Source organism: Cervus canadensis, chromosome 18 (assembly GCF_019320065.1).
Source record: "Cervus canadensis isolate Bull #8, Minnesota chromosome 18, ASM1932006v1, whole genome shotgun sequence".
NCBI classification, from domain to species: domain Eukaryota; kingdom Metazoa; phylum Chordata; class Mammalia; order Artiodactyla; family Cervidae; genus Cervus; species Cervus canadensis.
In genome coordinates, this window is record NC_057403.1 from 35,742,341 (window position 1) to 35,758,155 (window position 15,815).

Here is a 15,815-nt window from a genome sequence, read left to right on the forward strand (position 1 = left end):
CTACTCTTAGACTATGTACCAAGTACATAAGATACCAAAATTTTCTGCAAACTACTCTATAGACTATGTGTGCCATCTTAAGCCTACAGGGTGAACAGAGCTTAGGAGCATCAGCTGGTGCATCAAGGCCCTCCAGGTGAAGGATGGAGCGGGAGAGGGAAAAGAAGGGTGGCAGGCTGGGAAGTCCTCTTTCTTCATGTTGCCATATTCCAGTTTAGACCTCCAAGCAGTCTGAAAATCCTAAATTCAAATCTGGCCTTCCAGGTTATTATGAAGGTATCTAGGTCAAATTAGGATAAAATATATTTATTTATTTTTTTATCTGTAACTTAAATATTTAGACAAAATGGTGCAGCAGTCACCATTTCTACTCTTAACTCACAAAAATGAGGGTGGGTCTTGTTTTAGCTGTTATAATTACTATGTGCTAAGCCTCATCAGTCGTGTCCAACTCTGTGTGACCCCATGGACTGTAGCCCACCAGGCTCCTCTGTCCATGGAATTCTCCAGGCAAGAATCCTGGAGTGGATTGCCATTCTCTTCTCCAGGGTATCTTCCTGACCCAGGGATCAAACCCGCCATCTCTCACATCTCCTGCACTGGCAGGCAGGTTCTGTACCACTAGAGCCATCTGGGAAGCCCTATAATTATAATTACTATACGCAATTGAATATGCAAATCTTTAACCACAGTCCCCAGCTGAGTCAAAACAGCAACTAGTTTACCATAATGAGACAGTGCAAATTATCATAACCAAGTTTTCCTGAAATATTCTCTCATGTGCACACCTAAAAAGACATTCACAGTTTATAAAACAAAAAAAGTGAAATTATGGGAAGATTCTTTAATTAGCTATATCATAAAGGCAGAAACTGAAGCATTAGATCTCACTATAAAATTTGCACAAAATATATTTATTCAAGTAAGAGTTTCTGAGAGCAACTGCTATCTAGTACATATAAAATACAAGGGGGAAAAACATAAAAGAATAAACATACGTCAGTGATGGTCTAAATGTGGCCAAATATAGCCAATTAGTGTAGGCTTTATATTTGGCAATTTATCAAAGAAAAATTTTTAATAATGAGCATTCATCACTAAGAAATGAAGATTCATAGTGCTGATGTTAAGCACTTCAAAGTCCTGAAGTTCTTTATTATTGATCAATAAAAAGAAACAAAGACAACAAAATCTCAGTAAGTATTTTAAGGATGGTAAAACTTTAAAGCTATTCACCCTCCCCCCACACACACTTCCTTCTCCCCTTCCCATACGAATGTATTAATTACTGTATGCCATTTTTCTCCCTCTATGAGCAAGCGTCTCTTCACATAAAATACTAAATATTCTAGCAATTAATTACTAAAGTGCTTTAACTACCATTAGTTTTAAATCAAATTTTCTTGGATTTTTGAGACTTTCATAGAAAGAAAACAATCAACTGTTTGATTTTTAAGTATAAACCAGTATCCTCTTTCCTAGTTTTGTTGAAGCCAGTATATTACTTCCAAACTTTTGTCTTTTTCTGTCTAAAATCTCTACATGTGATCTTTTATTCTGAGACAAACACTAGAAGAATTTCATAAGGGCTATATTATGGCACATTTTTGTAACAAACTGGTGGGAAATAACCAATGTTGTGAAAGTTGGACATGATTTACAGAAGAAAAAGGGAACAGATAACATTAAGTGATAGAGAATAATTATCAAGACTAATTATAACTCTGTCCTAGCTACTGTGTTCATCACTTCTGTTACCAGGGCTTTCTTTCCTTGCTACCATTTTTCACTTTGCACTTCACTGATTTCTGAACAATTTGGGAAAAATGTTATCAGTAAACTTGGAGATATGGAAGAACTTCTAATTCCGGAGCATGCCTGAGATACGAATGGAGTAAATCAATGGCAGTGTGGCAGCAGCCAAGCCTAGGTCAACAAAACATGTGAAGCATTTCCATTTCCAAAATGTTTTCTCTACTTTTCCAGGAAAAGGCTTGTCCAGGCAACTAAATGGATGTAGGTAAAAATCTCGTAAGATACTTCTTACCCAGAGATATAAAATTTTAAACAACTGCTCTAGTTTCTAAAGCACCTGTTTTACCTAAATGCTTAAAATTATTTTTAAAATACTTATTCACCAGAAGTCTTTGATATTTTTGACTACATAAATTAGAAAATGTTACAGGCATATGACTCTATTTGTGATATTATCACTTATCTCTCTGAGATTCTCTCTCACCTGTCCCAAAATGCATCCTGTAAGACAGCCAGCCTGAAAACTACTAGCAGTTTTCCTAAAGTAGTACATAAGAGGTATTCAATAAATGGTAATTCTTACCTTATCATACAAGGAGTACTTGTATGATAACTCTGTAAGGCGGAAACGGTTCTCTTAACTAAGAGTAAAAGCAGAGTTTGGTGGCCATCTTTTTGGGAAATAATGCCATCTCCAAAAAATACTGGTATCAATTTACCTTTGCACACTACTTCCTCTTTTAAGTTGGCTGGTCTCCATATTCTTCTGAAGAAGCAGAAATGGATTACTCCTTTTGATTCAGAACTTTTAATATTTTGACATACCTGGGTCTGGAGTGTAAGTGAATGGCTGAACATCATGAGATCTTCCAGCATTGGTTACTACATATATTCCCACTGCTACTGGCAAAGTTATATGTTGATCATGATATGGGGGAACCTTCACAATAAGATGATTCTAATTGAAAGAAAATTATAAGAGGCAGAAATAAAGCAATATATAAATTAAAAATATGAAATAAAATATTATAATTAAGTACTTTCCTGTTAGCTGTAAAGTTTAAAAAGTTTGACTAGGTGGAAAAAAGTATTATTTAAAAGTTCGGGTCCACGGGCATCAAGACATTAATCTTAAAGCTGCTTTTAAGGTTAAATACCAATGTTTTGCAATGGCATAAAAGGTCCCTGGTCCTGTCAAGTTTATCTCATTCCCATTCTCCTCTAGCTTGTTACACTCCAGGCACACTGACCTTCTTACACTAACACACTAAATTCATTTTTACCTCAGAGCCTTTACAACTTGCTATTCTCTTTCACTGGAATACTCTTCTCCTTTATCTCTTTAAATATCCAGTTCCTTACCCATTTCCAGATCTCATTCAAATGTCATCTCCTCAGAGAAGCCTTCTCTGACCATCCTCTTTTGGCACCCCTCTCCAATCTGATCACAGAATCCTGTTTATTTCTTATCACCACCTGAAATTACTGTGATTATCTGCTTGTTTTTTGTCCCCTCTACAACCACAAGAATGCAAGTTCCAAGAGAAGCTAGGATGTTCTGTTCTTCATCCTATCTCCACTGTTAAGCACCTCACACAGAATATACTCAAATAGATTTGTTGAAAAAAAGAATGAATATATTTCCAAGAAAAAAAATTGCCCACCAAGCAATATCAGTTACTATATGTTTTGTAAACCTTAACGGGTGAGATGTACTTTGCAGTGCAGTTCACTGCTTTCTAACCACTGACAACTAATTCTCATTTAGTCTATTTAAATTTAAAATGTTTCAATTTGTATTTAAAACTAGTAACTAATTCTCATTTAAAGTCAACAGAGTTCAGTTTACCCAAAACCCAGTAAATCAAGATCATTTTTTTGTGTGTGAAAATAGTGGTAGAAGCATCCTTTTAAGAGAAAGGAAGAGTTCCATAAATGCTTCAGCAGCACTTATTCAAGGGGACTACATCTTCTTAGAAGATATCATGAACTGCATCTGACTTATTCTCTTCTTCCCTGCTATGTTATAGTACTGGAGAAGAACAGCAAAAGGTAGTGACTGTGCTTTTGTACTATGCGATATGCAGGAGGCCAATGGTGACAGCTGAGGATGAAATGAGTTTAATGTCATTTTTTACTTAGTCAGACTCTGGAAGTTGGCTGACTCAGTTGAACAGAACATGACAAATGAGGCCAAGATTTCAATTTTTGAGTACTTAATTTGTTTCTAAGCCATCTTAAAACATGCTCCAAAATAGTCATATCGTAAATTTTAAAATAGCTTCTTACTTATGGTAATAGTAGAATGCTTTCTGAGTCCAGTTAGCTATCTCAAAAAAATCACACTTCTAATTCAGGTGGAAAAACATATAAATGTATACATCCACAGGAATTAGGGGGCAAAAATCTGAAAGCACATACTCAATTGTATATGAAGCCATCAAAAAATGTATCTGCATTGACTCAAATTCTTAGAAATAAGAGTTTTAAAATCTTGCCCACCTTCATTTTTCCTCCTTTGTTTAAACACTGCAACTACATCACAAAGCAGTTCTACCTACATTTAAGGAGATGGCTGAATGGATGGACTTCCGAAGTATCTTTCCAGTCTTAAGATTATTTGACCAACTCAATAACTGAAAAGATGTTTCCAAATAAAAATTTGTTCTTGGTAATTGTAACAGAATTAGTATCTAAAAGTCAGATGAATATCTATATACACATATATTTATTTATTTACATTTATATATATTTATTTATATACATATGTATTTTAATCTTTTACTCCACTTGTTTTAGAGAGTGTAGTTAAACAAACCTAATTTGAAACTTCTTAAAAATCAAATGAACAAATTATTCACATGTCCTCAATCTGAAATCAAGAAATTCTACAAATGATTTGAATTAAAAACTAAGTAAACTGTGAGTACTGACAGTAAATTAAAAAAAAAAAAAACCTAATCTCAAAAATTAAGAGCAATTAACTACCACTGAACTAGGAGTACAATACACCCAAAACATACAAAGGGCTGGGAGGCCTGTGGAGCAGGTAGAATGTTTTCTGAGGTAAAAAGGGAAGAATATCTAAATTTTAATTTCTTAGAAAAATCTGGTTGGATTCAAAATAACGATTTTCTTTATCCCAGCAGATAATCTTTTTTCAGGGTTTATAAGCAATGGTGGTAGATATTTTTCACATTCCTAAGGAATAATTTATCATTGTCAAAATTGTCATTTTGCAGCTGGGGGCATATACATAAAAATAACTGGAGACACAAAAAAAATTCCTAATAAGACCAGTTTGAAAACATAATCTCGAAACTCTCAAGTCTTTGTTTAGCCTAGTTGTTCCCCAAAATTCTGAGGATCTTTTGGGCATTTCTTCCGAGAATTTTCTTTACATAGTTCTACTAAAATTTCCATCTTCTTCAAAGCTCCATCTTATTTTTTTTTTATTCTTACTCTCTAAAAAATACAATATAAAGAACCCAGAAGACTAGAAGTTGAGGAATTATAATCTATACATTTTTCTATTTTTAATAGGCTAATGTCTATTTCATGTTCTGTAAAACAAGTTATACTTACATCAAATTATAGACCTCTGATACAAATGAACTTATTCACAAAATATAAACAGATTCACAGACTTTGAAAATAAACTTACGCTTACCAAAGGGGAAAGGTGGGAGGGAGGGATAAATTAGAAGTCTGGGAACTTACATATAGGCATTACTATATATAAAACAGATAATCAACAAGAACCTACTGTACATCACAGGGAACTCTACTCAATATTCTATAATAACATATACCCATATAATTACCTATATGGGAAAAGAATCTGAAAAAAGAATGGATATACTAAATCACTTTGCTGTACACTGGAAACTAACATAACATTGTAAATCAACTATACTTCAATGTAAAGTAAATAATTAAATGAAAAAAAACAAAAGAAGCTAAAAAAAAGATTAAGCTCTCCTAGGCTCTAAAATACTTGCTTCTAATTTCCTTTTAAAATCACCTTCACACTCAAGCTGCTAAACTCTTCTTTCTTTTAAAACCAATTTATCTTTAAAAACAATACATATATATATGTAGAGAGAGATCTGTCTTTAAGATATGTATCTTATATATACATTTAATAGGCAATTAAGACCCTACAGAATTCATCTAAAGTTGTTAAAATGGGAGTAGATATAATAACCATGTGCCTATTGCTTTTGGTATACATGAGTATGAGATATATTATGGCATTGACTAGAAGAGTCAAATATTAACAAAGAATTATTTTCCCAGACTTTGTTAGCCTCAATTTTCAAGTAATAAAAAAGTTTAAAAAAAAAAAAAAGTTTAATACCTGATGAGTTGATTTTTGGAGTTTCAAATGAATGGCTATCACACTTATATTTGCAATTTGCAAAGTCATCATTAAGTGGTCTTTTCTACTGTACCATCCTCTGGTCATTTTTTATTATTATAGAGGGCCTTTTAACTTTTCATTATAGGCCTGTTATTTTTTTATTGACCACACTCAAAGTCTCTTTACTTTTCATGTATTTTCTGATCATACTTTCTTCTAAGTGTTTAATTTTTGTGTTTTTTTCGTTAATATAAGTATAATCTTTAGGATTTATTTTGTATATCTCAGCTCTGATTCCACTCTAACATACTTCCCAGAAAGCCCTTTAGAAAGAAAGAAAAAAAGCAAGTTTTCTCTGAAAAAGATCAAAAAATTTTAATAAATAGCAGAACCACAGAATTAATGAAAGATCATATTATGATTTAGCCTGTTTACATACTTGCTTACAAAAACCCCAGAGTCTATATATAGCCACCAAATGAGGATATAATTCCTTTCCATTTCACCAAATTTTTATGATTATTCTGCATTAATCCACTGTATAACTTGTTTTACAGAACATGAAATAGACATTAGCCTATTAAAAATAGAAAATTCCATCTTCTTCAAAGCTCCACCTTATTTTTTTTTATTCTTACTGTCTAAAAAAATATAATATAAAGAACCCAGAAGACTAGAGGTTGAGAAATTATAATCTGATCTGTGTTCTTTTCTATAATAAAACTGAAATTGTTAAGTACAGTGCTTTCCTGAGTTCTGTGAGTTCTACTATCAAATCTTTGGCGGTAGTGGAAACCCTTGAATTTGAAGCTAACTGGTCACAAGTAAGACCTGTTCAGGTGACCCCTGAACTTGCAGCTGGTGTCTGAAGTGAGGGCACTCTTAGGCAGCACTGTACCTTTAGTTTTGAGTTTGGCAACATATTGGATATAATATATTGGATATATAATGTTAAATTTATTTTTTCAGAACACAAAGGAATTTTTAAAAATTTTAAACCAAAAATGAATATACACCAAGGTCCTACAAATACAGACTCTAAGTGTAACAAGTAGTGCTTCTGAGTGCAAAAGGTAATGGACAAATATAAAACACCTGGCACATAGCAGGTACTCAATAAATACGTTTCTCTTATTAAAAAGTAGGTGAAGATAATCCAAAGTAGGTAAAGATAGCAAATAAATATTAGGAAAGACATGTTTCATTTATTAATAATGGTGATTTTCTCATGCTCTTAACTTTTCAAATACAGAACTGTCATTTCTAGCATCAGTGGAATAAATCTATTTCAGTTAAACTCAAGAAAGAAACTTTAAATGATTTATATCAATTCCATATAAATAAGAAATTTAATCTGCTGATTTAGGAAAATCTTGGAGCAAAACTCAAGTTTCTCAGAGAATAAACAATCAAACTATAAAAAGTTTAAATTATACCTGATGAAATAATTCCATATCGATTTCAGCTTCTGACTTCCAAGAGTTTTCATCTGATTGAAATAAAAAATAGTGACTTACTAAAATTATGAAACATTTTTTACTTTGTTGCTACAACTGTATCTTTGTAACAAAGTGAAACACTCAACAATTTCTAAGGCAGTGTTATGCCTACTTACCAGAAACATTTTCTTGGAAAATAACTTTAGTTCCTTTCAGAAAGTTCTTGCCAATTAAAAATACTTCTTCCTCTCCTTTCACTGAACAGCTATGCAAGCTCTTCTTTAAGATTTCTGGCACTCCTGCCGGTTGAGCTGTAGGTATATATAAGCATCCCATAAGAAGAACCAACACATTTCTTATCTAAAATCAACTCTCAATTATTCAGTTCTGTAAGTTGTCTTTGTTGACCCCTGAATTTGCCTTCTTTTATTCTACAATGCAGGAGACTCCAGTTCGATTCCTGGGTTGGGAAGATCTGCTGGAGAAGGGATAGCCTACCCACTCCAGTATTCTTGGGCCTCCCTGGTGGGTCAGAGGGTATAAGAATACACCTGCAATGTGGGAGACCTGGGTTCAACTCCTGGGTAAAGATCCCCTGGAGAAGGAACGGCTACCCACTCCAATATTCTGGCCTGGAGAATTCCATGGACAGAGGAGCCTGGCAGGCTACACAGTTCTTGGGGTTGCAAAGAGTTGGACACCACTGAGCAAATTTCACTTTCATTCTGCAAATTAAAATTTACCATAACAGAAAGCAAAGTTACATGTCATCTTTGTTTTGTCATTACATGAAAAAAAAAGGTGTAAAAATGAACTTGGTCAGGTTTTTGTCTTAACAATCAAAAGAAATCAATTTAATAACAAATATCTCACAATCCCAACCATAAAAATGTTAGCTGTGCTACGCCTTCACAAGACTTCTGAGGCAAAGTGAGTCTCTGGGTGGTATTAAGAGTATCTTTAAGGATCCAAATCTAGGATTTAGAGGCTCTAAATGAAAAGAACACCTGAAAACAGATTGACTCCATTTCGGAATAATTCTTTCTACCAGAGGATCTCCCTGAATTAGGATACCCTGAGGATAAAAATAAAACACACACATTTTTCAATTACAAAGACTAACTAACCACTAGTAAATTAACAAAGAGGTAGAGAAGTACTGAGGAGGAGCCGGATCTAATAAACTATAACTGGCTTACTAATCTTCCTGGTTTTCTTAAGAAAATTTAATATGTACCATTTAGTAAAATAGGTTCCAAAATTTCCCCACACATTTCACATTCTGATGTACACTATAAATATCCAAGAAATGGGTGTAGTACACAGTTTTCTCAATATATCTGACCCCAGAAACATTCTTCCATATTGACACCTAAGGACTAAGTTTCCACCAGAATAATCCTTGGAATACGGCTTAATGCAAATACATACCTTTTAGGTACTCAGAAAACTGCTCCCTTAAGATTAAGCACTTTGAAACAGATTACACCATTTGCTGTTTTAGTAAATCCTAATAATATATATACTGCAAAGGTAATTTTAACATGGCTGTATAACTCATCAAATTCTAAATTAATGAGATAGTCTAATACACGTTGAATGTTACAAATCTCTGTCCATAGTTCTTCAGGCATTCTGTCTACCAGATCTAATCCCTTGAATCTATTCGTCACCTCCACTGTATAATCATAAGGGATTTGATTTAAGTCATACCTGAATGGCCTAGTGGTTTTCCCTACTTTTTTCAATTTAAGCCTGAATTTTACAATAAGGAGCTCATGATCTGAGCCACAGTCAGCCCCAGGTCTTGTTTTTGCTCACTGTATAAAGCTTCTCCATCTTTGGCAGTAAGAATATAATCAATGTGATTTCGGTTTTGACCATCTGGTGATGTCCACGTGTAGAATCATCTCTTGAGTTGCCGGAAGAGGGTGTTTGCTATGACTAATGTATTCTCTTGACAAAACTCTGTTAGCCTTTGCCCTGCTTCATTTTGTACTCCAAGGCCAAACCTGCCTGTTACTCCAGGTATCTCGTGACTTCCTACTTTTGCATTACAATCCCCTATGATGAAAAGGAAATCTTTTTTAGGTGTTAGTTCTAGAAGTCTTGTAGGTCTACATGGAACTGGTCAACTTCAGCTTCTTTGGTATCAGTGGTTGGGGAACAGATTTGGATTACTGTGATGTTGAATGGTTTGCCTTGGAAACAAACTGAGATCATTCTTGTTTCTGAGATTGTACCCAAGTACTGCATTTTGGACTCTCTTGTTGATTATGAGGGCTATTCCACTTCTTGTAAGGGATTCTCGCCCACAATAATAGACATAATGGTCACCTGAATTAAATTCGCTCATTCCCATCCATTTTAGTTCACTGATTCTTAAAACACCAATGTTCACTCTTGCCATCTCCTGCTTGACCATATCCAATTTACCTTGATTCATGGACCTAACACTCCAGGTTTTTTTACAGCATCGGATTTTACTTTCACCACCAGACACATCTACAACTCAGCAATGTCACTGCTTTGGCCCAGCCTCTTCATTATTTCTGGAGCTATTTTTCTTCTATTCCCCAGCAGCATGTTGGACAGCTACTGACCTGGGGGACTCATCTTCTGGTGTCATATCATCTTGCCTTTTCATACTGTTCATGAGGTTCTTGAGCAAGAATACTGGAGGGGTTTGCCATTTCCTTCTCCAGTGGACTACATTTTGCCAGAACTCTCCACCATGACCCATCCATCTTGAGTGGCCCTCCACCCATAGCTCATAGCTTCATTGAGTTACACAAAGCTCTGATTCATGTGATTATTTTGGTTACCTTTCTGGGATTGTGGTTTTCATTCTGGAGGTTGTGGGACTGTAGTTCTTGCTTCTTCTGTTTGCCCTTTGATGGATGAGGCTAAGAGGCTAGTGTAAGCTTCCTGATGGGAGAGGCTGGCTGTGGGGAAAGCTGGGTCTTACTTTGGTGGGCAGGGCCATGCTCAGTAAATCAAATCCCTTATGATTATACAGTAGAGGTAACAAATAGAGTCAAGGGATTAGATCTGATAGACAGAGTGCCTGAAGAACTATGTATGGAGTATTCCAACACTATAGAAAGCAGTGACTAAAACCATCCCAAAGAAAAAGAAATGCTAGAAGGCAAAGTGGTTGTCTGAGGAGGCCTTACAAGCTGAGAAATAAAGAGAAGCTAAAGGCGAAAGGGAAAGATATAATCAACTAAATGCAGAGCTCCAGAGAATAGTGAGAAGAGATGAGAAAGCCTTCTTAAGTGAACAATGCAAAGAAATAGAGGAAAAACAACAGAATGCGAAAGACTAAAGACCTCTTCAAAAAAACTGGAGATACCAAGGGAACATTTCACGCAAAGATGGGCACAAAAAAGGACAAAAACAGCAAGGACCTAACAAAAGCAGAAGAGTTTAAGAAGAAGCGGCAAAAATACACCAAAGAGCTATACAAAAAAGGTCTTAATGATCCAGATAACCATGATGGTGTAGACACTCACCTAGAGCAGGACATTCTGCAGTGTGAAGTCAAGTCACCATTAGGAAGCATTACTATGAACAAAGCTAGTGGAGGTGATAGAATTCCAGCTGAGCTATTTAAAATTCTAAAAGATGATGCTGTTAAAGTGCTGTACTCAATATGTCAGCATATTTGGAACACTCAGCAGTGGTCACAGTACTGGAAAACGTCAGTTTTCATCCAATCTCAAATAAAGGCAATGCCAAAGAAAGTTCAAACTACTGTACAATTTCACAGGCTAGCAATACTCAAAATCCTTCAAGCTAGGCTTCAGTAGTATGTGAACTGAGAACTTCCAGATACACAAACTGGATTTAGAAAAGGCAGAAGAACCAGAGATCAAATTGCCAACATCTGTTGGATCATCGAAAAAGCAAGAGAGTTCCAGAAAAACATATACTTCTGCTTCACTGACTATATACTAAAGCCTTTGACTGTGTGGATTACAACTGTGGAAAGTTCTTAAAGAAATGGGAGTACCAGACTACTTTACCGCCTTCTGAGAAACCTGCATGTGTGTTAAGAAGCAACAGTTAGAACCGGACATGGAACAATAGACTGGTTCAAAATTGGGAAAGGAGTAGACAAGGCTGTATGTTGTCATCCTGCTTATTTAACTTCTATGCAGAGTACATCATGCGAAATGCCAGGCTGGATGAATCACAAGCTGGAATCAAGAATGCCAGGAGAATTAAACAACAACTTCAGATTTGCAGATGATACTATTTTAATGGAAGAAAACAAGAGGAACTAAAGAGACTCTTGATGAGGGTAAAAGAAGAGAGTGAAAAAGCTGGCTTAAGACACAACATTCAAAAAACTAAGATCATAGCATCTGGTCCCACTGCTTCATGGCAAATAGAGGGGGAAAAAGTGGAAACAGTGACAGACTGTATTTTCTTGGGCTCCAAAATCACTATGGACAGAGACTGAAGCCACAAAATTAAGACACTTGCTCCTTGGAAGAAAAGCTATGACAAACCTAGACAGCATATTAAAAAGAAGGGATATCACTTTGCCAGCAAAGATCTGTATAGTCAAAGCTATAGTTTTTCCAGTAGTCATGTACTGATATAAGAGCTGGACCATAAAGAAGGCTGAGCACCAAAGAATGAATGCTTTTGAAATGTTTTGCTGGAGAAGACTCCTGAGAGTTTCCTGGACAGCAAGGAGAGCAAATCAGTCAACCCTAAAGGAAATTAACCCTGAATATTCATTGGAAAGCCTGAGGCTGAAGCTGAAGCTCCAATACTTTGGCCACCTGATGCAAAGAGCCGACTCATTCGAAAAGACATTGATGCTGGGAAAGACCGAGGGAAGGAGGAGAAGGGGGCGAAAGAGGATGAGATGACTGGATGGCACCACTAAATGGACAAGAGTTTGAGCAAACTTTGGGAGAAAGTTAAGGACAGAGAAGCCTGGCATGCTGCAGTCCACGGGATCACAAAAAGTCGGAAACAACTTAGCAATTGAACAATAACTAAACTTTAACCAAAGTTTTAAAGTTTTTTTCTCCTTAGGTACTTATATATTTGATAATCAATTTTATCTTTACAAGAAAGTAATGTGGGAAATTACTATTGTCAAAGTATTTATTGCCCCATTTTCCCTAGGCCTGCCCTTTCTGTCAGAAGACTCTTGCTCCACACAAGGTCATTCTTGCCCCACTCATGTAAGGACTGGCCACGTGACTTGTTTATATAATGAAATGTGAACTGAAGTAATGTGCCACTTCCAGGCTTTACCATATCCATGTGGTTCCACCATCTTTTTTTTCCTTCACTAAAAAAATAGCAATATTCCAGAAAAAGGCAGCTTCTAAAGCCTGGTTCCCACAGTGAAGAAAATGGAGCTGCTCCTCAATTGCAGCCAATATTATCATAAAATGAGGGAGAAGTAAAACTGTGTTGTATAACCACTTAGATTTTTTTGGTTGTTTATTACTGCAGCATCATTTAGTTTCATTTATTGATACAAACAAGTATCTTATCCTAATTAAATGCCAAATAATATTTTCAGCAATGCCTAAGAGTTTAAAAAAATTGTGATTGTATATACATATATACTGTCTAGAACCACAGGGTTAATGTATGAACAGATGGAAACAGTTATCAGTCATACACTGGTAATCAGACACCCTTTTAAAACAAAGAACCAATTGAACTAATTTATAACTTTTGGGAGTAACACTGGAACTAGATACTCGTTTTTAAATGACATTCAAGAAGAATATGATAAATATTATTTGATTAGAAAACAGTAAGAGGTACAAAATTATATGAATGTATTATAGTAACAAAATGAATGGAAAGTCTATAATATCACCCCCACCCACTTATAAAATACTATATGGAAACTCCACTTTGTTCATGATTATCAAAACTTTTTCCTATCTCTTTTTCCCCTTTTATTCATTAAAAGGCATAAGATGGCCAAATGAGGCCCCTCTGAAAGTACAGTGTATATTTATCTTTTATATATTTGTATTTACATTACACAAAGAACTAGTCTGCTCAAGATACTTTAACTTTTGACCTTAAAAGGTCTTATCTGTTAAAAAGTTTGGTGGTTACCTAACAGGACATACTCTATACCAAATAGAACTGAAGTCAGGATTATTAAAGCATTAGCTGTTTTATTTTTACCTTTAATTAGTAAGCTGCCTCTTGAAAGGGATCACATTGCTTTAAAAAATTATAACAGAAAAAAGCAGCCACTTTTCTGGTATTATAAAAAACAATGTGCTTTTAGATGCTGTTCAAATAGGAGCCTCAAAAACAAAGCTGAAGAAAATGAACATCTGAATACTGAAAAATAACAAAGCAAATATTTCAACCTGTCAAAAGAATTAGAAAGCCTTTTTAATGTCTGTGAAGAGAACAAAAGTTAACTGAATGATATTACTCGTTACCTAAAGTTGTAGAAGAGCCAGAAGTAAAGCAAGAACTTGTTAATTTCAGTAAGACTTACTATAGTATTAGTAAGATAAAGCCTAATACACATTATGTTGAAGAAAGCTATGATTAATTTTGCCACATTAAAAATTATTATAGAAGGGTAGATACTAAAAAAGTATGAAAATTGATATTTTTACTTTGATCTAGTATATATATTTTTCCTGGAGAAATCTAAAGGTGTGCAAGGAGAGGATTCTTCTATCCCCTTAAAAATAAACGAACTAAAAGAAAATGGATCCAATGGCCACTGTTAAACCAACAAGCAGAAGCAGGATTGTTTTTCTAAGGTCACAAGGCACAGCGTGAATTCTGGCATTAGGCCTTCTTTCCACTGAGTGCCTCTAGAGGGAAGATCAAGTATCTGTTTCCTCTCCTCCCTTCCACCTCTAGCACCTTTTGGCCCCTCTTCCTTTCTACTTACCTCTCGTCTTCCTGTTTCCTTCTACCTCCCACTCCATTTCTAACGAATTATTATTGCAAAGGTACCTCTTTCTTTAAAAGAAAGTATTGCTCAAGTTTATCTAATTCAATTTTGCCAAGCAGATGGCAATATAAATGCCAAATAGTCAACTAAAGGAGTAAAAATATAGATCCTACACCTCCATAATAAATGACGTTTACAAAAGGAAATGAAAGGGATAATATAGGTATTCAAGCAAAATCCCCTCATATAAATTGAGATCTACTTTCTAAATTCATAAAAAATCTAAATTACACAACATAAATCTCATAGGTAGAGGATATAGTTTTTTAACATAATTTCATACTGTAACTATAGTCCTAACCATCCAGAGGCTACAGCTGGGATAAAATGAGTCATTCAAGTTTTGTTTTTAGCACTGCTAAATTTTAAGTGACTGTGGTGGCAACACAGCACAATGGCTAAAAAGGAGGCTTTTAATCCCGTCTTACTATTTACTAGCTACGTGACCTTGAGGAAGTTATTTAAGTCTCAGTTTCACCAAGTGTAGAACAGAAACAATAAAAGGCAATGGTGAGGGTAAATGACATAATGCTTATAAAGCTGTTAATAAAATCTCTGGCATACTGTGAAGAGTTCAAAATATGGCAATTTTTATTATTAGCACTATATGCCGCTGCTTCTTAGAACTATCATATTCACCCAGACATAGCTTCCAAGGGAGATAACATTTTTTGCAACATGAACATATTAATATGTTACCATTAATGGTGATGATTAATGAATGAAAATTATAACTATAGATGAAAAATTTCAGAAAATCATGTTTTCTGTTTCTTTTATATTTTCTATCTTTGGCTGGATACATTTATATTTTAACAATACTTCAATTAAACAGGAAATAAAGAAATGAATTACTGAAAGAAGAAATAAACAATTATTAATAAAATAAAACTGAGGGGGGTTCGAGACAGGTGGGACACATATACACCCATGGCTGATTCATGCTGATGTATGGCAAAAACCACCATAGTATTTACTGTAAAGTAATTAGCCTCCAATTAAAATAAATAAATGAACTAAAAAATAAAATAAGATAAAGTTGACAACCATCCCCCAGTTCCTGCTAAGGCAGTATGATCTGAATTAGCTAGCATCTCCTGGATCTGGTCTTCAGAGAGTGGCTATGGTCATGCTCGAAGTATTAGATCACATAAAAGAAGAACTGCATGTACCCAACTAAAATTGAAATTCCATCCTTATAATATTCAAGTTGAGACATATTGTGATTTATAGTAAACTAGCACCCAGATTAGAAAAACTTTAAAATTCGATAAACCATCTA

At 34.9% G+C, this 15,815-nt stretch overlaps 1 protein-coding gene across 7 annotated transcripts in view; it reads right to left on the reverse strand.

Moving 5' to 3' along the window:
- NFAT5 (nuclear factor of activated T cells 5) overlaps positions 1-15,815 on the reverse strand; it is a 117,288-nt gene that overhangs the window by 20,162 nt on the left and 81,311 nt on the right. For all 7 annotated transcript variants that reach the window (XM_043437795.1, XM_043437797.1, XM_043437796.1 and 4 more), the window contains 3 exons: positions 7,734-7,868; positions 7,555-7,607; positions 2,581-2,713 (listed from right to left, as the gene is read on the reverse strand). In XM_043437795.1, coding sequence (XP_043293730.1) covers positions 2,581-2,713; positions 7,555-7,607; positions 7,734-7,868 — 321 coding nt within the window. The remainder of the gene's footprint in view (positions 1-2,580; positions 2,714-7,554; positions 7,608-7,733; positions 7,869-15,815) is intronic.